This window comes from Lepus europaeus, chromosome 5 (genome assembly GCF_033115175.1).
Source record: "Lepus europaeus isolate LE1 chromosome 5, mLepTim1.pri, whole genome shotgun sequence".
NCBI lineage: Eukaryota > Metazoa > Chordata > Mammalia > Lagomorpha > Leporidae > Lepus > Lepus europaeus.
Genome location: NC_084831.1, coordinates 45,946,474 through 45,968,631, shown reverse-complemented (window position 1 = coordinate 45,968,631; position 22,158 = coordinate 45,946,474). Strand labels below are relative to the sequence as shown.

Genomic DNA, 22,158 nt, shown 5'->3' with positions numbered 1-22,158 from the left:
AGGAATGAAGGACAAAACTTGAACTTGAAAGAGTCTGCCATTAGCAGAATTCACTAAAGGAAATTCCAAAGGGTCTACTTCAGACGGGGAAGAAGTGAAACCCTGGTGGAGAGTCAGAGAGGCAGTAAACGGTGAAGGGAAGGAATGAGGTTAACATTTGAGTGAATACAAGAACACTGTGTAAGATGATAATTGGGCAGGCATTTGGCCTAGAAGCTCAGACACCTATATCCTACACCCAGATGCCTGGTTTGAGACCCAGCTGCTCCACTTCCAATCAGGCTCTCTGCTATGGCCTGTGAAAGCAGTAGAAGATGGCCCAAGTCCTTGGGCACCTGCACCCATATGGGAGACCCAGAAGAAGCTCCTGGCCCCTGGCTCCTGGCTCCTGGCTTCGGATTGGCTCAGCTCTGACTATTGCAGCTATTTGGGGAGTGAACCAGTGGATGAGAGACCTCTCTCTGTCTCTCTCTCTCTCTCTCTCTCTCTCTCTCTCCTCAGAGAATCGATTCATGATTGCCTAGGGCTGGGGTCTTGGGTTGGATGATATCTAAAAGATACAAGGTTTCTTTTGGGGGTGAATAAAATGTTCTAGGGGCCAGCATTGTGGAGTAATGGATTAAGTCACCACTTTCAATGCAGACTTCTGATATGGGCACCGGTTCGAATCCCAGCTGCTCTACTTCTGATCCAGTTCCCTGCTAATGCATCTGGGAAGGCAGTGGAAGATGGCCCAAGTGCTTGGGCCCCTGCACCTGCATGGGAGACCCAGAAGAAGAACTGGCTCCTGGCTTCTGATCTTCTGATCGGCTCAGTCCTGGCAGTTGCGGCCATTTGGGGAGTGAACCAGTGGATGGAAGACCTCTCTCAGTACCACGTAGGAATTGTCTTAGAAAATAAGATATGACTCATGACAGAAAAACAAAAAACAAACGTATCTAGGATTAATCATCAGAAAATATACTAGACTTTTATGGAGAATTTCTTTCAATTCTAGTGAAGCAAACATCCTGTGTAAAGGAAAACTCCAATAGGCAGATAAATGAATAAAATTCTAATAAAAATGCCAGCAAGATGTTTTGAAGACCTAGACATTCTAAAACATGTTTGGAGGAATGAAGGTCTATTAATAGCTAAGTCAATTTTGAGGAGAATTTGGAAGAGGAATTCTCACCCCAGCAGATAAGAATACAATGTCACAAAACCACGGTCCTTGTTTTAAAATCACCGTATGCTATTGGTGCGTGAACAAACATGAATGGACTGGTGGAAGATATTTATAGCGTTGGAAGCTTCCAGGGCATTAATTTATGGAACTCCTGCACATCAGGAGTGAGGCACGGGCTCCAGACAGGGCCTCACCAGGTGAGAGCCTCCAAGACCCAGCAGAGGTGAGCTGAACCTGCAGCCCACCTGCTCCACTGCTCAAACTTTGGCCAGAGGGCCGGGGCTGTGGCACAGTGCTTAATGCCCTGGCCTGAAGCGCAGCATCCCATATGGGCGCCGGTTCAAGACCTGGCTACTCCACTTCCAATCCAGCTCTCTGCTGTGGCCTGGGAAAGCAGTAGAAGATGGCCCAAGGCCTTGGGCCTCTGCACCTGCATGGGAGACCCAGAAGAAGCTCCTGGTTCCTGGCTTCGGATTGGCACAGCTCCAGCCGTTGCGGCCAACTAGGGAGTGAACCATCAGAAGGAAGACTTCTCTCTCTCTCTCTCTCTCTCTCTCTCTCTCTTTCTACCTCTCCTCTCTTTCTGTAACTCTGACTTTCAAATAAATAAATCTTAAAAAAAAAAAAAATTTAGCCTGAGACATGAGGTGTGAAATTTACCCAGAGAGAAAGAAGTGTGTGCTTCAAATGGAAGGCCAATAATTTGGAGAGAATAGAAGTATTATCGTATGTGTTATCACTGCTAAGGAAGTTAAAGCTCAGAGAGGCTTAGTAGCTTGCCCCAGGTCACACAGCTACCAGCAGGGGAGTGCTAGATCTTTCCCGTGAAATAAACATGCTGTCTGTTATCTGTGGCCTGCCGTTCCCTTCTTCTCTCCTCTCTGTTCCCCTCCTTGCCCCATAGATCTGAATGCAGGTTTCTAGGGCTGTCGCCCACCCATGCCTAACTCACCATCCGGGATGCTTCGGAAGGTGTCCCTGTCCCCGGCGTGGGTGGTGGGGAGCCCCAGCGGGAGATGGCCCACCTCCACACCGGCCCTCTCGCCCCAGCTCTCCAGATTGTCGTCCAGGACCATGGTGCGGATGCTGTTGTCCTCGGAATAGTCCTGCTGGCTGCTCAGGGTCAAGGTCGAGGTGTCACTGAACATGAGGCTGGAGCCCACACTGAGGGTCTCGTTGGAGCCCAGGATCAGAGTCATGCATGAGGGTGGCGAGAGGGAGGTGATGGGTCTGTGGGTGCTGGAATGCAGGCTGATCCCATCACTGGAGCCAGGGATCAGGGTCACACATGAGGCCTGGGTGAGGGTCATGTTCAAATCGGATCTGGAGTGGCTGTTGGAAGTCACATCAATGGTCCCCTTGGAACTTGAGCTCCAGGTTGCACCAAAAGTGCCTCGGGAAACAGACCCGGAGAGGTTGTGGGCAGCCAGCGTGACCGTCTCACTGGAGTCTGGGGCTATGTTCAGATCCAACTTGGAGACGTTTCTTGAAGCCACGCTGAGCCGCTGCGTGGAGTTGGGGTCCAGAGAAGTATTTGAGGCTGGCAGGAGGAGTGCTTTGGAGCTTGGCCGGGAGATGCAGTGGCCCAGCACCAGGGCCTCCCCTGAATGGGCCCTTATGAACGGGTTTGACTCTGGTCTGGAAGGATTGGTGTTACTCTGCCCCAAATCGAAATTGCTGCTAAAGAGGCACTTGAAGGCCTCCTCTGCACTTGGGCCAGAGAGGATCCCTGAGCTCTGAGCAGCGGCCTCAGGAGAGCCAGAGCTCAGAACAGGGCTGGAGGCGGAACAGAGGGCCCCCTGGGAGTCAGACCCTGAGGCATGATTGGAATCCAGGACGTGGGCTTCACCAGAGAAGGAACTGGCGGTCTGGAGGGAGGCTAGAGCCACGGCCCTGCTGTCATCAGCTCTGGGGTTGCCATCACACTCCAGGCCAAGGGCCTTCCCTGAGACAGGAGTCAGGGTGGAATTAAGGTCTGGGATGAGAACCGAGCCAGGACTTGGAGGTGGATTCAAGGTAGGAACGAGGGCCATGTCTGGGCTGGACCCAGGGACGGCGCCGGAGGCTAAGCCCAGGGCCCCACGGGGATGGACACTTGGTGGCATCATTGGCTCTTCAAGCTCCAGACTTGCCCCTGGACTCAGAGCCATGTCCAGTCTGGAGGTCTCTCAAGGCCACTGCCCCTTTCTCTTCAATAGCCAGCTGCTGCGCTCCCTGCAGTGCTCCTGGGAGGGAGAAAAGAAGACAATGCAGCCAGGCACCAGCTGTGGACACGGTGCCCTGGCTCTCCGCTCTCCCTAGGCTGAGGGCTCCCACACTGTGACAAGGCCCTTGGTGACAGTGCCCAGCCCACCTCCCCAGCCTCTTCCCAAGCCCCTCCCCTCCTTGATCTCAGGGCTTTAGCCATATCCCCTGAGCTCCCCTCCCTGGACCACAACCTGCTCCCTCTAGGCTGGGGGCCCAAGACAAACTCAGCACCATTGGTTTGGAACATCTTCCAACTGCCCTTTGCCAATTCTTGACTCCTACAATGTCAAGAACTACGTATAGCTGGGGTCCTGGGACATCTTTTTTTTAAAGATTTATTTTATTTATTTGAAAGGTACAGTTATGGGGACGGGGAGAGATAGACAGATCTTCCATCTGCTACTTCACTTCCCAAAATGATTACTGCCAGAGCTGGGCCAGGCCAAAGCCAGGAGCCAGGAGCTTCTGGTTCTCCCACATGGCTGCTGGGGCCCAAGCACTTGGGCCATCTTCTACTGCTTTCCCAGGCGCATTAGCAGGGAGCTGGATCTGAAGTGGAGCAACTGGGACTCAAACTGATGCCCATATTGGATGCTAGCATTGCAAGCTTAACCTGTTCTGCCACAACCCCGGCTCCTAGAACTATTGTGCAAGTGGCCATGGCACTAGATTCTCAAAGCCATTGGCAGAGCTGCCTACAGCCCTTAGTTGTTTACCTGCTCCAGGTGAGGCAGACCATGCGCAGGACACTGAGCAGTTGTCAAAATCTGAGCCTGCCTCAATCTAGCACTCTAACTGCTGGGTGACGCCCCTCCCCAACCCTCCCATCATGCCCCGCCACAGCCCCCGGACCCTCCAGCTCACCTCCATGCATGGTGTTCTCAAGCAGGAGTAGGGCCCTGGGAGGAGAGGCAGAAGGAAGTCGAGTCAGGGGAAGAGCAGCTTTTTTGTTGAAAAAGTCTATGGGCCAGATGTGCACACCTGTTAACCACCTCCCACCTACACACACCATATACACATCCACCTGCCCCATCTCTGAAGAGAGTTCAAGGACAGGAAGGTCACACGCCTCGCTGGCCCTCTGGGCACCCAAGATCATCTGCACGCCCCCACGATTCACTCATGCACTGTCTCACTTAGTGAATCCTTTCGTGTGCAGTTTGATGTGTAACATTATAGCTCAGTTTTGGAAAGATTTGGAGACATCTAGTCCTGAGTGCAAATCCCACCTCATCCTCCCACTAGCCTGGCACGGAGCACGTGGCCCACCGACGGCCTTAGCTAATGTCTCTCTCTGCAGGGCACACAAGTGGTCGCACACAGCTTTGCATCTACCAGGGAAGCAAGAAGCATTCACTTGGCTGGCACCACAGCCCACTAGGCTAATCCTCTGCCTGTAGCGCCAGCACCCTGGGTTCTAGTCCCAGTTGCTCCTCTTCCAGTCCAGCTCTCTGCTGTGGCCCAGGAAGGCAGTGGAGGATGGCCCAAGTCCTTGGGCCCTGCACCCCATGGGAGACCAGGAGGAAGCACCTGGCTCCTGGCTTCAGATCAGCGCAGCACGCCGGCCTTAGCAGCCATTTGGGGGTGAACCAAGGGAAGGAAGACCTTTCTGTCTGTCTCTCTCTCGCTGTCTAACTCTGCCTGTCAAAAAAAAAAGAAGAAGAAGAAGAAGCAGCAGCATTCACTTACATCTGCGTGTGATTTTACCCTGACGCTAAGGAAGTAAACATTTCAAGGCACCTTATTTCACAGTCCCCTTCCAAAGACCCTAGACTGGATTGCGGGCTAGTAATTTTTCCTTCTTTTATTTAAAGGGGGCCTGGATTCTCCCATGTTCATCGTGCCCACCCGTGCACACAAGTTCACACACACACACATAGACCATCATCATCAGTGGGAGGCCTGTTGGACTTGAAAAAGATGTGTCCCATGAGGCGGAGAGTATGACCTTGGAAAACCTAACTGATTTGGCCGGCGCCATGGCTTAACAGGCTAATCCTCCGCCTTGCGGCGCCGGCACACCGGGTTCTGGTCCCAGTCAAGGTGCCGGATTCTATCCCGGTTGCCCCTCTTCCTGGCCAGCTCTCTGCTATGGCCTGGGAAGGCAGTGGAGGATGGCCCAAGTCCTTGGGCCATGCACCCGCATGGGAGACCAGGAGAAGCACCTGGCTCCTGGCTTCGGATCAGCGCAGTGCGCCGGCCGCAGCGGCCATTGGAGGGTGAACCAACGGCGAAAAGGAAGACCTTTCTCTCTGTCTCTCTCTCTCTCACTATCCACTCTGCCTGTCAAAAAAAAAAAAAAAAAACACCTAACTGATTTGGGCTCTGGTAGACAATAATAACAGGGCCTCCCCCCGGACCCAGCAGGTGAACACTACCAGGAAACAGGCAGAAGGCCACAGGTCTCAACCCTGGCTGACCTCCCTCTTCTCTGGAGAAATCAGAGCTCCCTCCCCAGGCTCTCCTGTTCCCTTCGTGCTCCTCCGCTCCACCTTGCAACCAACAAGTGAGTCTTCAGGGCTGACTGACATGGTGGGGCCACCCAAGGCTTGCCCACCACAAGTGGACACTGTGCAGGGAGAGCAGTGGTGGCTGATGAGGGCCCAGGAGGAACCCAAGGGAGCTAAAGAAGCCCATGACTTGCTCGCGACAACCACAGCTGCCCACTGGCCTTTGACCCCAAGTCCTGGGGTGCCGAGTTGGGGAGGACAGAGCATGGCCATGAGACAGCTCGTCCTGGCCAAGACTGCAGGAATCACTGACTGACCATGTCCTCTCTCCCCAGCCTCAGTGAATGCCCGAGCCTTCAGAAGACAGATGTGCTAGGCACCCTGGGAGTCTGTGTGTACACACAGCACCTGACGCTGGGGCAGCTCATACCCGGAGACCCCCAGCACAGAGTCTCCACGCTCCCCCTCCCCCCACCTACTCTCATGGCAAGGAACTGGCAGCACCACCCAGTCCAGAAGCACAGCGTCCTGGACTCTGATCTCTCTCACTTGCTGCACCTGCGTTCTGCCCATTCTGGCTCCAAAACCACTCTCAAATCTCTGCCCATCTCTCCAGCTTCACCGCCATACCCCAATCCCACCCCCATTTCTCAGGGATGGATCTTGGAATTTCTCACTCAATAGGAACCCCTGTATCCAGCTCAGCTCCCAACAAACTATTTTCCAAAGATCTTCAAGATTGCATGCAACGGGGGCTGATGTTGTGGCGTAGCAGGTTAAGCTGCTGCCTGCAGGACTGGCATCCCATGTGGGCACTGGTTTGAGTCCCAGCTGCTCCTCTTCCAATCCAGCTCCCTGTTTATACACTTGGGAAAGCAGTGGAGAATGGCCCAAGTGCTTGGGTCCCTGTACCTGCATGGGAGACCCAGATGAAGCTCCTGGCTCCTGGCTTCAGTCTGGCCCAGCCCCAGCCACTGCAGCAATTTGGAGAGTAAACCAGTGGATAGAAGATCTCTCTCTCTCTCTCTCTTTCTCTCCTCTCCCTCCCCCTCTCCCCACTTCTCTCCCTCTCCCTCTCCCTCTCTGTCTGTAACTCTGCCTTTCACATACATTTTTTAAATTTTTAAGGAAAAAAAAAAAGAAATGATATCACATAGCTGGTGGCAGGTGTAATGGAGACAGTGGAGAGAATTCGAAGGGGGGAAGAACATGAGGAAAGAATAGTCTCATCAACAAACGGTACTGACCCGAAAAGTGGGAAACTGGACTCCTGCCTCACAGCAACACGAAAATTAGCTCAAAATGGATTAAAAGCCTCAAGAGCCAAAACTACAAAACTCTTGAAAGAAAACATGGAGTAAATCTTCATGACTTCAGTTTTGGCAAGAGGGTTTCTTATATATGACACCAAAAGCATAGGCAACAAAGGAAAAACATAGATTAATTGGACATCGCCAAAATTAAACTTTTGTGCATCAAAATTTAGCATCAAGAAGCAAAGAGACAATCTACCAAATGGGAGAGAATATCTGCAAATCACATACCTGATAAAGGTCCAGTGTCAAGACTGTATAAAGAACCCTACGATGCAACAACAAGAAGACAAAACCCAATCAAAACCTGGGCAAACAGCTTGGAATAGGCACCTCATCAAAGATATATACAAGCGACCAGTGAATATATGAAAAATAAGTTGAAGGTCATCAGCACTGGGAAATGACCATCAGAACACAATGGTAAAACCTCCCATGCCCACTTAGGAGGGCTGGGCTTCAGTGGACAGCAGTGAGCACTGATGAGGATGTGGAGGAGCGAGGCTCCTCATACACTGTAGGTAGAACGGGAAACGGTGCAGCTTCTGCAAAAGCCAACTGGGTGGCTCGGCCCCAAGGGAAACAGAATCGCACTATGACCCAGTACATCCACTCCAAGTTGACCCGAGCCATCTACTCTAAGCTCCAAACGAACTGGAGCTCTGTGTCCCAACGAAAGCCTGTACACAAACGTTGATAACAACAGCATTCAGCAGAGCCAAAGATAGACACAGACCAAACGCCCATCAAACCTGAATAAACTTTGAAAACCTTATACTAAGTGAGAGAAGTCGGCCACAAATTATACTAACATGATATGAAATATCCAGAGTGGCCAGATCTACAGAGCAGGAAGCAGGCTGCAGTAGGCAGAAGCAGGTGGGGGAAGGGGAAGTGACTACCCAAGGGCCCAGGGTTTCCCTGTGGAGTGGAAGTGGGTGGTGGTGACGATTGCACAACACTGTGAGTGTCCTGCGTGTGCAGCAGTTTTATTCTACTTACTTTGTGCCACAACTTGGAAGGCAAGAGTGTACATTGATTCACTTTTCTCTGCTCCTCCCTTCTAAGATCAGCCAAATAGTCTAGAAATAGTTCGACGGACAACCATAAAAAGGACTGTGAAAGCTGAAAGGAGACAGCAGACTGGGGGAAGGATGAGAGAGAGAGAGAGAGAGAGTCCCCGGGTTGGATTTTGTTTGGCCTGCAATGCAGAGTTGCCAAGAGCACAAACACACATTTAGAAGAAGATAAGAAGCCTGCTCTCTCCAGGCATGGGCCCAGAAAAGAGGAAGCCCAGTGGAGAGGGAGCCCCAACCCCCCAGCGCGGTGCCCAAGCCCTGCTCCTTCCTGGGGCAGCCCAGGCCGATCTACCAACAGTGGCAGTGTCTTCAGAGCCCTGTATCTCCAGGCCTCCATACAGTGGCCGAGAACTTACCAGACGCCACAGCTCCTGGGCCCCCGGAGGCAGCCCAGGCAAAAGCCTTCTGCGCCTGCAGGCAGCACCAGCAGGGCCGAGTAGGAGCCCTGTAGCACCAGAAAAAATGATGCAAACCGGGCCTCTGAAAACTGTCGCGGGCTGGAACCTGCACACTGCACTTCAGCAGGTTGAGGATAAAATAGATTTAAGCAGGAACAAGAGTATCTTAATATAATACCCAAAATGGCAGGATGCAGTAAAAAATCACTTGTCACACCCAGAACTAGGCAAATCTCATCTTGAGAAAAGATAATCAATACTGACACAGATAAATCAGATATTTGTGACCAGGATTTTCAAGCAGTCATTATGAAACTGCTTCAATAAGCAATCGCAGATCATCTTGAAACAAGTGGGAAAAAAACAGAAAATTTCAACAAAGAAATGAGTTATTTTTAAAACAGACATTAATTGACATTAAGTTATTTAAAAGACAATAACAAATTTTTGGCTTCATTGAAGGATAGTTGATATACCAAGAAATTGTTCAAATTTAATGTATACATATTAGAGAGTTTAGACATATGCATACATGCACAGTACTATCATCACAATAACCATAGCACTCCCCAAAATGTCCTTGTGTTCTTTTGTGTTGTTCGTGTGTCTGTGTGTTTTTGTGTTAAGAATACTTGGCACGGGGCCAGCACTGTAGTGTAGCATGTAAAGCTGCCACCTGCAGTGCCGGCATCCCAAATGGGCGATGGTTTGTGTCCCAGCTATTCCACTTCCAATCCAGCTCTCTGCTATGGCCTGGGGAAGCAGAAAAAGATGGCCCAAGTCCCTGGGCCCTTGCACCCTTGTGGGAGACCAGGAGGCTGCTCCTGGCTCCTGGCTTTTGATCAGCACAGTTCCAGCTGTTGCAGCCATCTGGAGAGTGAACCAGCAAATGAAAGACCTCTCTCTCCCTCTCTCTCTCTCTGTAACTCTGCTTTTCAAATAAACAAATAAATCTTTAAAAAAAAAAAAAAAACAGAACACTTGGCACATGGTCTAGGCTCTAGACATACTTCAAAGTGCACAGTGTCACCTTATTAACCACAGGTACCACGTCGTATAGGTCTCTACAGCTTACTCATCTGGCCTAGCTGAAACATGATAGCCACTGAAGAACAATTCATCACTCACTCTCATCCTAATAACTGACTTAAAAAACAAGACTGATGGATGGGCTCAATAGTGGAGATGACAGAGGATAGAATCCATAAAACTTACTGAATGTAAGCAACAAAAAGAAAATGGAAAACAACCCAGAAGCTCGGGGATCTGTGGAACAATGGGAAAGTGTTTAAATCCTTATTATCCGAGTTCCACCAGGAGAAGAGAAAGAGTGATGAAAAACATTCAGACAAGTACTGGCTGAAAACTTCCTAAAGTTAGTCAAAGATGCAAGCATGTAGACTTGGGAAAATGAGCAAACCCCCAAAACGAGGCAAACCTAAGGAAACCCACGCTGAAACATTTCACAATAAACTGCTTACAGCTAGAGACACTGGAAAACAAGCAAACAGGTACCTCTCAGGAGCAGCCAGAGAGCATTACCCAGCAGGGAGCACCAATTTGAATGACTGACACTATCAGAAACCTTGAAGGTCAGAACGATGCCTGGGGAGAGAGGGGCTGTAGAGGTCTTCGCAGGGGAAGGAGGAAGTCACGGGGTCTGGCCATGATGTCCCCCTCTTACAACCCTCTGTGACATCTCTCAGGTTCTCAGGCTGAGAGGTGTGGGTGCTGCTTATATTTCCCCAACAGTAGACTTGCAGGCCCCACACTCAGAGACTTCACGTCCGGTCTCTTTGATCAGCCCTCACCCAAAGGATAATCACAGAGCTGGTGGCCAGGGGCTTGCTGATCTGCAGTCTGCTATCTGGGCTTCTTTGGCCTGGGCTCTGAGCCCAGAAGCCTAGTGCCCGCCATCTCCCCAGCCACATCCGCGCCCTTCCCTGCCCTTCACCCCATAATGAGACCACTCTGAACTTCTCCCAGCGCCTCAAGGGCGTCGGCAGCCCTACTGCCTGGAGACCTTGGCAGCTCCTCTCCCCTTCCTGTAAGCTTCTGCAGACCCTAGACTTTCTAGACTTTCAGCCCTGCCTCTGGCTAACCTTCAAGCTAGTCTCATTTCAGCACTGGTTTAGCTGTGTCCTCCTCCAGGAAGTCTTCCTGGGACCTCCACATGTGGGTGAGGCCCCCTCCTCTTGCAATCCCTTTGTATCAGAGGATCACTCTGTTTTACTTGTAGGTCTCCACTCCAAAAAATCAGCGTGCTGAATGTCTGGCTATGTTGCTAGCACTATTTTCCAAGAGTATAGCACAACGCCTGGCATAGAAGGGAGGTTCAAAAAACATCCACGGGGTGAGGCAATGAATGAGTGAAAATTCTTCAAGACAGATATCATTATCCTCCCTCACTGGTGTGTTAATTCCGACTGTGTTTGGGTCTAAAGCCTCTTGAATTTTGCAGAGTCCCTGGCAAGTGGCAGTGATGGGATTCAAACCCAGATCCTCTAAACCCACAGCTTCCCACATAAGACCACAGAGATTCACAAATCTCTCCATGGAACGGTGCCTCTTGGTCCTCATCCTTCATCTGTCATTCCCTCTGCCCCTTCCAGACCCCTACCCTAGAGGAAACATTCGCTGGAAACAAGACAGCTCTCCTGGTGCCCAGCCTCGGTGCCACCTCCAGGGCCGGGCAGTCAGCCAGGCCTGGCTCCCACACCTGCTGTCTCTCAGCAGCAGCCCTGTGGGCCCGGCAGGTGGCCTCACCACTCTGAGCATCCGTCTCCACGTTTCAGATGGGATGATGTTCACCCGTGACGGTGACAGCCGCGTGGGGCCCAAAGCAGCCTCCACAGGGCACCCTCCCTACCTCCCCTTCCTCCCTCTGGGTGAGGGAGGGGAACTTGAGAGAAAGAGTCTGATATCCCGTTTCTCTGCCTTCTCACTGCCTCCCTGCACACCCTCCTCCCTCTCGGCTCCCCCTCCCCCCTGCAGCCTCCGCCCACCACACCCTAGGGCCTTGCCAGCGGGAACTCTTCTCTGTGAGCCTTGAGCTGCCCTTGTAAAAGTCACCGCGGGTTACCTCCACCTGGGAAGAGAATTCAGCTCTAAGCCAAAGGTATGAAGTTCTAACCATGGGGTTACAGCCAGAGGGGGGAGACTTCCACACGGAGGGGTGGGGTCCAGGTGGTAATAGGCTGTGTTGGCTGCCCCCACCCCTGGGACTGGCTGAGAGCCACCTCTCAGCTTACCTAGGTCCCCGCACCCGGGCTGGTGGGGTGCTCTTTATGAAGTCACCATGAGCCCGAAGTCCCAGCCAATGAGGCCCCTCCTGCTCCCGCCCGCCCAGTGGGGAGACGCAGAGCAGGTGTCCTGGAGGAGGCTCTGTCTCTAGACCCTGCCAACCACCTGGAAAGGAGATGCAGGTGGAGTTCTTTGCCTCGCACTCCAGGCTTCCCCCCAGAAGCTCCCGGACCTCAAAGCTCTGTTTATCCCAAGGCGACAGAGGCTTGGGGATCAGGCAGTCCGAGGAAGAAATGGAGACCCACAGAGGGAACCTGCTGTCCCAAGGCCGCAAGCCCAGAGGACTATCTGTGTGCCCAAGTCCTCGGCCTTCCACCTGCTCCACCCTGCCTGCTTATCCAGGCGCAGATAAGAGTGCGGAGCAGGCTGAGGATGGGGCCGGAGGGCGGGGTAAGCTCCACTCCGTGATAAGACAACCAGGACTCTGCAGCTGTCCATCTCCCGAGCCCGATACGAGTGCCAGGGCCTGGATGGGGCTGCTTCACTGGGCGCCATTTACAAAACGAGAGTGGGCTGTGCAGGAAGCTGCGCCCCCACTCACCCAGGTCAGTGGGTGGGTCTGGACAGTCTAAGTCCTCAGCCCTGGTGCCGGTCAGCACTTGGTGTGGACCTCGCGTGAGCAGGACACGGCGACGGCCACTCTCCTGAAGTCCTTCCTGTCCGTCTGACCTCTCCCATCCCCTCTGCTGTCCACACCTGGTCCCGGAAACTCAGTCCCCTCAGGCTGCGTCAAGGGCCTTGTGCATAAACAGCTCCTCCTAACTCGCTTCTTCCCTGTGTTCCACAAACCCGGCCAAGTTCTCTGTCTCTCGGCACAAACCCTGACCTTGAACCTGCTCTTCCTCCACAGGCCTCTCCCTAGGACCCTGTCTGACTCCTCCCTCTCCTTCCCCTCAGCCCCAACTCGAGTGCTCCTCGTTGGAGCTCAGATTCTGGCCAGTCCGCCAAGTAATGCCCACAGGGCAGGGGCTGTTCTCTCCTGGCCACCTGCATCCCACGCATCGTGCCCCATCGCCTCGCTGTCTGCCCGCTGCCTTCCGGGCCCCATCTGAGCTCCGTGCTCTGGCATCGGGGCCCCTTTCCACTCTGCCCCTGCCCACCCAGCGGCTTGGCACTGCCCCCTTTTCGAGTCTTGACTTGTACTGAAGTATCGTACGCACTCAGAAAGGTGCATGCATCATGCCAAGTTGGACGAATTTTCACCTGGTGGGCGCACCCACGGCTAGAAAGAGCCATTACCAGGACCCCTCCTCGGCCCTCTCACAGTCTCACAATCCCCGCAAGGGCAACCCCCTTGCTGACTTCAAACACCGAAGTTTACAGTTGCCTGTTTTTGTTCTGAAAGCAAATGAATTCTACAGCGCGTACAGCCTCGTGTCTGACTTCCTGGGCTCAGCGCTGTGTTGGTGCGAAGTCACATCTGCCTACACCTCGTAGCTGTCCCCGCTTCCAACTGTTGGCTCCCCTGGTTTCTTCCGGCTTCTGCGTGTTGTCCAGAAGTGACTTGGCCATTACCAGACACACAATCTCTTTTTTCCCATTTTTATTTTTTCTCGGTCCCCACTTTGTTTTGGATTACTGAATTCTCACTCCTTCTCCTCTCCGTCTTGGAAGTCACATAGTCTGTGTCTGTTTTTGAGGGCTTCTCTAATCATTTAAATATTCATAGAAGTATTTTAGATAGCAAAGTCTAAAATTAATGAATAGTGAAATCCTCTTGTGTAAAATACGCAAATTAGTAACACAAACACCTGACAAGACTATTTCCAGTTGGCCAGCTCCCAACTCTAGGTCATTGTTTTTCCTTATTTTAGTCCTCTTCTACACTATAAACACCACCAATTAGATACTATTATGATTTTTTGCAATCAATGTTTGTTTCCATTTAACATTATCTCACCAATATATAGACTGACGATTTTAAAAATCAAATCTTAGTTCTTCCAACTGGGATCAATTTCCTTCTGCCTAAAGTGTCACATTTATAATGTCCTTAATAAGAATCTTACTAAGGAGCCAGTGCTGTGGTGTAGTAGGTAAAACTGCCACCTGTGATGCTAGCATCCTCTATGGGCACCAGTTTGAATTTTGGCTGCTCTACTTCTGATCCAGCTCCCAGCTAATACCCTAGGAGAGCAGCAGCAGATGGCCCAAGCACTTAGACCCCTCTCACTTGGGAGACCTGGATAAAGCTACTGGCCCCTGGCTTCAGTCTGGCCCAACCCCAACCACTGCAACCATTTTGGGAGTGAACCAGCAGATGGAAGATCTCTGTGTGTCTATCCCTCTATCTGTAACTCTGCCTTTCAAATAAATAAAATAAATCTTTTTTTTTAAACAAAAGAATCTACTAATGGTAAGCTCTTTTAGTTTTGTTTGCCAAAAAGCAAAATTATTTACTTCATCCTCATTCTTGCAAATATTTTCATTACATGCAGAATTCTAGAATGTTGCTGTTTTATGAGTACTTTAGGATATTGAAGTCAATATCCCACTGTCTGCTGAGAAGCCAGTCTGCCACATTTTAGTAATCAATCTATTCTTCCTGACAGCTTCCAACTAGTGTTCTGAAATTTTTTTAAGATTTATTTTTCTTTATTTGAAAGGCAGAGATACAGAGAGAGGAGGAGAGAGAGAGAGAGAGAGAGAGAGAGAGAGAGAGAGAGAGAGATTGAGATCTTCCATCCTCATTGGCAGGAGCTGGGCCTATCTAAAGCCAGGAACCAAGAGTTCCTTCCTGGTCTCCCATGTGGGTGCAGGGGCCCAAGCAGTTAGGGTGCTGCTTTCCCAGGTGCATTAGCAGGGAGCTAGATTGGAAGTAGAGCAGCCAGGACTCAAACCAGTGCCCAGGTGGGATGCTGGTACTGTAGGCAGAGACTTAACCTTCTACACCACAGTGCCAGCCTCAATGTATTCTGCAATTTTACTGTGCCATATATAAGCATGGATTTCTTTTTATTTTTCCTACTTTAGATTCACTGTGATTCCTAAATTTGGGGATTGGTATTGCTCAATCATTTTTAACATTTATTTCATAAATATTGAAAAATATTTGTTTTGTTTTGACAGTTAGACAGTGAGAGAGAGAGACAGAGAGAAAGGTCTTCTTTTCGTTGCCCCCCCCCCCCCCAAATGGCCGCTAAGGACGGAGCTGCGCCGATCTAAAGCCAGGAGCCAGGTACCTCCTCCCGGTCTCCCACGCAGGTGCACGGCCCAAGCACCTGGGCCATCCTCCACTGCTTTCCCGGGCCATAGCAGAGAGCTGGACTGGAAGAGGGGCAACCAGGACTAGAACCTGGAACCCATATGGGATGCCGGCACCGCAGGCAGAGGATTAGCCAAGTGAGCCACAGTGCAGGCCTTGTTTTTGTTTTTAAAGCTTTCTTGGGGCCAGCACCATGGCGCAGTAGGTTAATCCTCTGCCTGTGGCACCAGCATCCCATATGAGCACCGGTTCTAGTCCCAGCTGCTGCACTTCCAATCCAGCTCTCTGCTGTGGCCTGGGAAGGCAGTAGAGGATGGCCCAAGTCCTTGGTCCCCTCCACCCACGTGGGAGACCAGGAAAAAGCACCTGGCTCCTGGCTTCAGATCGGGCATAGCTCTGGCCATTGCAGCCAACTGGGGAGTGAACCAACAGAAGGAAGACCTCTCTATCTCTCCCTCTTTCTGTAAAGCTACCTCTCAAATAAATAAATAAAATCTTTTTTAAAAAAGATTTTATTTATTTATTTGAAAGTCAGAATTAGAGAAGGAGACAGAGAGAGCTGTTCCATCCACTGGTTCACTCCCTAAACTGCCACAAGTCAGGGCTGGGTCAGGCTGAAGTCAAAAGCTAGGAGCTTCATCTGGGTCTCCCAAGTGAGTGCAGAGGCCCAGACACTTGAGCTGTATTCTGTTGCTTTCCCAGGCACATCAGCAGGGAGCTGGATGGAAGTGGAGCAGCTGGGACTTGAACTGGCGTCCACATGGGATGCCAGTGCTGCAGCCGGCAGCTCAAACTGCTATTCCACAGCGCTGGCCCAGAAAATATTTGCTTTGCAGTCCTTTTTCTGCTCTTGTGCAGCTCTGATGAGATACATGTTAGTCCTTCCCTCTAGTCCTGTCCTCTTTGTCTCTTAACCTCTCATTTTCCACCGCTTTGCTTCTCTATGCTAATTTCTAGACATCATTTTCTGTTCTTATCTAATTCTCTAATCACCTGTGTCTAACGCTAAACCCCGTCATTGTGTTTTTAATTTTTTTTTTTTTTTTTTGACAGAGAGAGAGACAGAGAGAAAGGTCTTCCTTTTTGCCGTTGGTTCACCCTCCAATGGCCGCTGCAGCCGGTGCATCTCGCTGAACCGAAGCCAGGAGCCAGGTGCTTCTCCTGGTCTCCCATGCGGGTGCAGGGCCCAAGGTCTTGGGCCATCCTCCACTGCCTTCCCGGGCCATAGCAGAGAGCTGGCCTGGAAGAGGGGCAACCGGGATAGAATCCAGCGCCCCAACCGGGACTAGAACCCGGTGTGCCGGCACCACAAGGTGGAGGATTAGCCTGTTCAGCCACGGCACCAGCCGTGTTTTTAATTTTATTTTTCATCTCTAGAAGTTCTTTTCAGCTCCATCTCAAATCTGCTTGATAATTTGCTATAGTCTACTGTTGTTTCTTATATTTTCAAGCTTTTAAGTTTTTTTTCACTAGATATATTATCCTAATCATTTGGATTAAGTCAGAGAGAAGGAGAAAGAGAGAGAGGAAGAGAGATCTCCCATACGCTCACAACAGCCAGGGTGAGGCCAAGTCAAAGGCAGGAACAAGGAGCACCATACAGGTCTCTTGTGTGAGCAGCAGGAACCCAAATCCTTGGGCCAGCATCTGCTGCCTCCCAGGTGCATTAGCTGGGAGCTGGATTGGAAGTAGAGCAGCTGGGACTCAAACTGGTGCTGACAGGGATGCTGACGCTGCAGGCAGAGGCTTAGCCTACTACCCACAGCGCAGGCCCCTATCCATTAGTAACCTTTAAAAGAATTTTTAAAATCCCACCAATCATCAACATCAAAATTGGTCTGTGGGTTTACTTCTCTTTAACTGTCCGCAGGGCAGCACCTCCTGTGTGATGGTGTGTCCTAATAGAATCTCTGCTTTGAAATGGGTCCAGGCTCCACTCTCTTGCCAAGCTATCCTGAATAGCCATCCGCCGGGGGCCGGGGACTGGGGCTCAGGTCCGCACCACTCCTCAGGACGGAAGTCAGGCTTGGCTGTGGCCTACCTCTCAGGGCTCCTGCTTCCATTTATGGGTCTTTACTATATATACGAGCTGAGATGCACTTGAAAAGGACATTTTTATTTCACCCTGGATTGTTGCGTTGGGAGGTCTGCTCATTGCTTCAAGTTCACTGCCCTGCAGGCCTTGGTCCCCAGTTCCATTGCCTGTCATTTTCTCCTGCCCGATTTCCATTTCCAGAACACAGAAACACCTGGGTGATGTATCTGCCTCTGTGCTTTTTCTGTTTATGAGGTTCCTTCCATCTAGGATGCCCTTCCCCTCCATTCTTCCGACACCACCTGGTAAACTCCTACTCATCCATCAAAACCCAGCAGTATCCTCTCCAGGAAGCCCTCTGTGATCCCATCCCCCACAGCCGCACTAGCACTTCCTCTGCTGCTCTTGCAGCATTTATGGCAGGGACTACCAATCTCTGGGTCCCTGCCTATTTCCCCATGACACTGCGAACGTTCTAACAGAGATCACGTTGTAGTCATCCTTGCGCACCTGGCTTTAGGGCAGCCAGGTAGATATTAGCCCATGAGTGCAAAAGGGGCTGAAGACAAGTTTTAAAGGAAACAAGTGTATGTGCGATGGATCGAGGAAGCAAGTCCTGAACGCAGGCCCCAGCCTCTTGTCTGTCTCCCCCAGCCCAGGGTCTCCTTGCCGGTCCTTTATCCAGAGGAATTCACGGACTTGTGGGAAGGCTAGAGCTGGGCAAGGTGCTGATCACTGGACTGAAGGAGCCGCTTGCTTCTCCATAGATAAGATGGCCGGTCTCGGTGGGAGGGGTTTGCTTAGGGGCGATTGATGCACGAAGTGATTGATCTTGTGCTATAACCCTGTGAGCTGGGTTTCGGCCCCCTCCCTGCAGGCAGCTCAGGGGAAGCCCATCTGCCCTTCCTCAAGGGAACTGCTGAGGCATTGTGGGAGGGAGCCCACGCCCAGAGAGCCCCCACCCAGGAGTACCCCAGAGCAGGTGTGGCAGGAGGAGAAACCGGGACCCATCCTCAGGTGCTGAAACAGCCTGGGCTCTCCATCCCTTACTGAGACGCTGGCCTGGTCCCTCCACTTTGCCCAATGAAGTTCTTTGTTAATGAGCTTCTTCGTTAACCTGCTCCTTCGCTGGCCTCATACTCCCAGGCTGAATCCATCTGCCCCCAGCAAACCCTGCGTCTCCTCCCGCCTCCCTGCTTCCATCAGAGTTTCTGGAATTTCAGCGTTGGGCTGCAAGCCCCCAGCACGGCCTCTCGACCTCGCTCTCCCCCTCCCCCTCCCCACCTCTGCCTCCTGTAAGCTGATTCCCAGGTAGTAAAGCTTCTTGCCAGCACTGCACAGGTGCCCCCTTGGCGCTTTCCCTGCCCCCAGCTAATTCCAGTCGCCTCCTGATTTTCTAGCAAGAACCCCTTCACCCGGCTCCTTCCCCGATCCAGCCCAGCGCAGTCCCACAATGCCGTTCACTTCTCTAAAACCTGTCGGGAGCAGGCGTTTGGCCTGGCGGCTAAGCCACCACTTGGGATGCCTGCGTCGCCTGCTGCAAAATGCCTGGGTTCAAGTCTCAGCTCTGCTCCCAGCTCCAGCCTCCTGCACCTTGAGAGGCAGCAGGTGATGGCTCGAGTCCTTATGCTCATGAGACTCATGTGGGACACCTGAATTGAGTTCTGAGCACCTGGCTTCAGCCTGGCCCCACCACAGATGTTGTAGGCATTTGGGGAAGGAAGCAGCAGATGGGAGCTGGCTTGGTGGCTGGCTCTCTCAAATAAATGAAAGTAAGTGAAAAAGTAAAAACCTGCCTGTCAAGATTTTAACTCCTCCAAGCTTGGAACCAACCCCACTCTCCATGCTTACCTCCCACATGTGTCCACCCAGGCCTCATGCCTGACACGTGGGCCTTGTCCCCCATCTCTCCGTAGGTGCCCCAGCATTTTGTCCTCCTACCAGTGGCCAGGAGTGGCTCTGTTCCTTCCTAGCCTCTCCGGGGTCAACCCCACCCAGCAGCCCCAGGTTGGCTCCAACCTTTTGCAATGAAATTAGGCGGCGGATCCCAAGAGCCTCACATGTACACTGGCCCTTTGAGCCTGTCATTCTGTTTCTGGGGAGCTCACCTAAGGGTGTGATCGGGAGAGGGGCCAGAGGCGCTCAGTGGAGCGTTTGTGTGATCCTGAGTATGCACAAGCCAGGTGTCCAACACGGTGGGCAGAGGTTTAACTGCCAAGACAGCCGTGGTGGGAGTCATGGTGCGCCCACTAAAGAGAGAACTTCCACCCTGCAGGGGACTCCTGGGAGGAAAGCAGGAGCCCGGCTCGCGGTTTCTGAGTTGTGAGCACCTGTGCAGTAACGGCTCCTCCTTACCCAGCAGCTCCTGTGCGCCAGGTGCCGTCCTGAGACATCTTCGTGGCTTAATTTATTTGAGCCGCTCGACAACCCTACAAGGGTATAAAGGAGGAAACTGAGGCACAGGAAGATGAAATGCATGGCCCAACTCAGCTGGGGAATATCAGGAACCCAGGCATCCCAGGGCCTGCACACTCGAGCCGTGCTACCCTCCCCACACAGCACGGCCTTAACCACTCAGAAAGGGGAACAGAAGCCAAGCCCACTGGGGTGGACAGAACACCAGCATCCAAAGATGTCCACATCCTGGTCCTGTGGTCCTGTGTGTACATGCTACTGTACACAGCAAGGGAATTGTGACATTTGCCCCTTTAGGATGAGACCCCCCAGGAGTATAGGGGGGCTCAGCGTAACCATAAGCCATCTTTAAGTGGAAGCAAGAGGCAGAAGAGAGCCAGAGAGACAACCTTGTGAATGGCGCTGGGCACAGCCAACCTGGCTTTCAGATATAGGACTGAAGGGTGGGCACTTATGGTTAAGACACCTGTTGGGAAGCCCTTGTCCCATAGGGGAGTCCCTGGGCTCAAGTCTCAGCTGTGCTGTGTTCTCCCACTTCCAGTTACCTGCTAGTGCGCACCGGCAGGCAGCAGGGATGGCTCAAGAAGTTGGGTCCCTGCCACCCACATAGATCTGGATGGATTTCCTGGCTCCCAGACATTTGGAGTGTGAACCATCAGGTGGGCACTCTGTCTTAGCATCTCTCTCTCCCTCTCAAAGCAAAAAACAATAATAAAATTAAAAATGCAGAGGTTACAAATATAAGAATGAGAGGTGGGTGTGTAGCACAGAGGCTAAGACCTTGCTTGGATGCCCATATTCCACATCGGAGTGCATGGGCCTGAGTCCTGGCTCTGCCTCCAACACCAGCTTCCTCCTAACACACACCCTGAGAGACAGCAGGGGAGGTGCTTGGTTCCCCGCCACTCATGTGGGAGACCCAGAGTGAACCAGTAGATGGAAGATCTCTCTCTGTCTCTGCCTTTCAAATAAGAAATACATTAATTATTATTATTAGTAGTATTAGTATAGGAATGGGACCCCAAGCCAGAGAGTGCAGGCAAACCCTAGAGACTGGAAAAGGCAGGGAAACAGAATATTGCCAGGGCCTCCTGCAGGCACTCAGCCCTGCTGGCAACTCAGTCATAGCCCAGTGACGCCTACTGCAGATTGTGAGCTCCAGGAGTGTACGATAACAAATCTGTGCCGTTCTGCACCACTAGGTTTGGGATAATCTGATACAGCAACAAGAGGGAATTAATATATCCACCAAAAAAAGCAAAACCAAGCAAAAAGACCAACAATAAGCGTGCACAACAAAATGAAGACAAGTGGCATGGGCGTGTGCTTCCATCCCATGTCAGAGAGCCAGCTGGAGCCCGGGCTTCTAACCTTCTGATCCAGCTCCCTGCTCGTGCACCTGGGAAGCAGCAGAGGATGGCGCCCCTGCTCCCACGTGGGAGATCCAGATGGAGTTCCTGGATCCTAACTTTGACCTGGCCCAGCCCTGACTGTTGCAGCCATCTAGGGAGTGAACCAGCAGATGGAAGACTGAACCAGTGGAAAGAAGGTCTCCTCTCCTCTCCTCTTCTCTTCTCTCTCTCTCATTCAAATCTTTTTATTTTTTTAACAATTTATTTATTTATTTGAAAGGCAGAGTTATAGAGAGGCAGAGAGAGAGGGAGGTCTTCCATCTGCTGGGTCACTCCCCAAATGACCGCAAGAGCTAGAGCTGTGCTGATCCGAAGCCAGGAGCCAGGAGCTTCTTCCAGTCCTTGACGTGGGTGCAGGGGTCCAAGCACTTGGGCCACCTTCTACTGCTTTCCCAGGCCATAGAAAAGGGCTGGATCAGAAGTGGAGCAGCCAGGACTTGAACTGGCGCCCATATGGGATGCCGGTGCTGCAGGTGGCGGCTTTACCCACTACACCACAGCGCTGGCCCTGCTCCTTTGGTTTTGTCTCCCCTCTAGCATGTTATGGAGCGGGGATGGGCTGTACCAAAGTAACCTGGGTAACAAGGCTGAGACCCGAGCTTCCACAGGCCTCTGGGGGCTTTGGTGCCATGGTGGGAGGAGTCATGTGGTTTCTGGGATGCAGGCGTGGGCTGTGCTAAATTAGCAGGATGACCCGGCAAGGAGGGGCAGCCAGGCCTTCCAGCTCCCAGAATCCCCTTCCCAAAGCAATGCTGAACACGAGCTCTCCCTCTCACCCCACAGGGCATGGCCCCCATCTCCTGTAGCCCACGGCCAAGCTCTTTGATCAGCACAACCCAGACCTGCTCAGCACCGCAGCCTCTTCTCCTGCCCCCCACCCCCTGACCTTGCCTGGCATCAGGCCGTCTGGGTCGCACACCCCTCACCACCATTCCCTGCTCACCAAGTCAGCCCAGGCCAGGCCTCTTCCAAAAGCCCCCGGCCACCCCGGGAGGCTGGGTTCTCCTCGGCGCTGCTGATGCCCTGTCTCCGTGGTCCCGTGAGCCCCACTGTGCCCACGGTCATTCTGCAGGCCTCATGGCCTTACTGGCAAGAAGCCCCCACCCGGGGCATCGGCTGGGCCCCCCACGGCC

At 52.1% G+C, this 22,158-nt stretch overlaps 1 protein-coding gene across 1 annotated transcript in view; it reads right to left on the bottom strand.

Annotated features, from left to right (window-relative positions):
* MROH7 (maestro heat like repeat family member 7) overlaps positions 1–3,318 on the bottom strand; it is a 37,347-nt gene extending 34,029 nt beyond the window's left edge. Inside the window, exon 1 of the mRNA XM_062193356.1 lies at positions 2,121–3,318. Coding sequence (XP_062049340.1) covers positions 2,121–3,318 — 1,198 coding nt within the window. The remainder of the gene's footprint in view (positions 1–2,120) is intronic.
* Between the last annotated feature and the right edge of the window lie 18,840 nt (positions 3,319–22,158).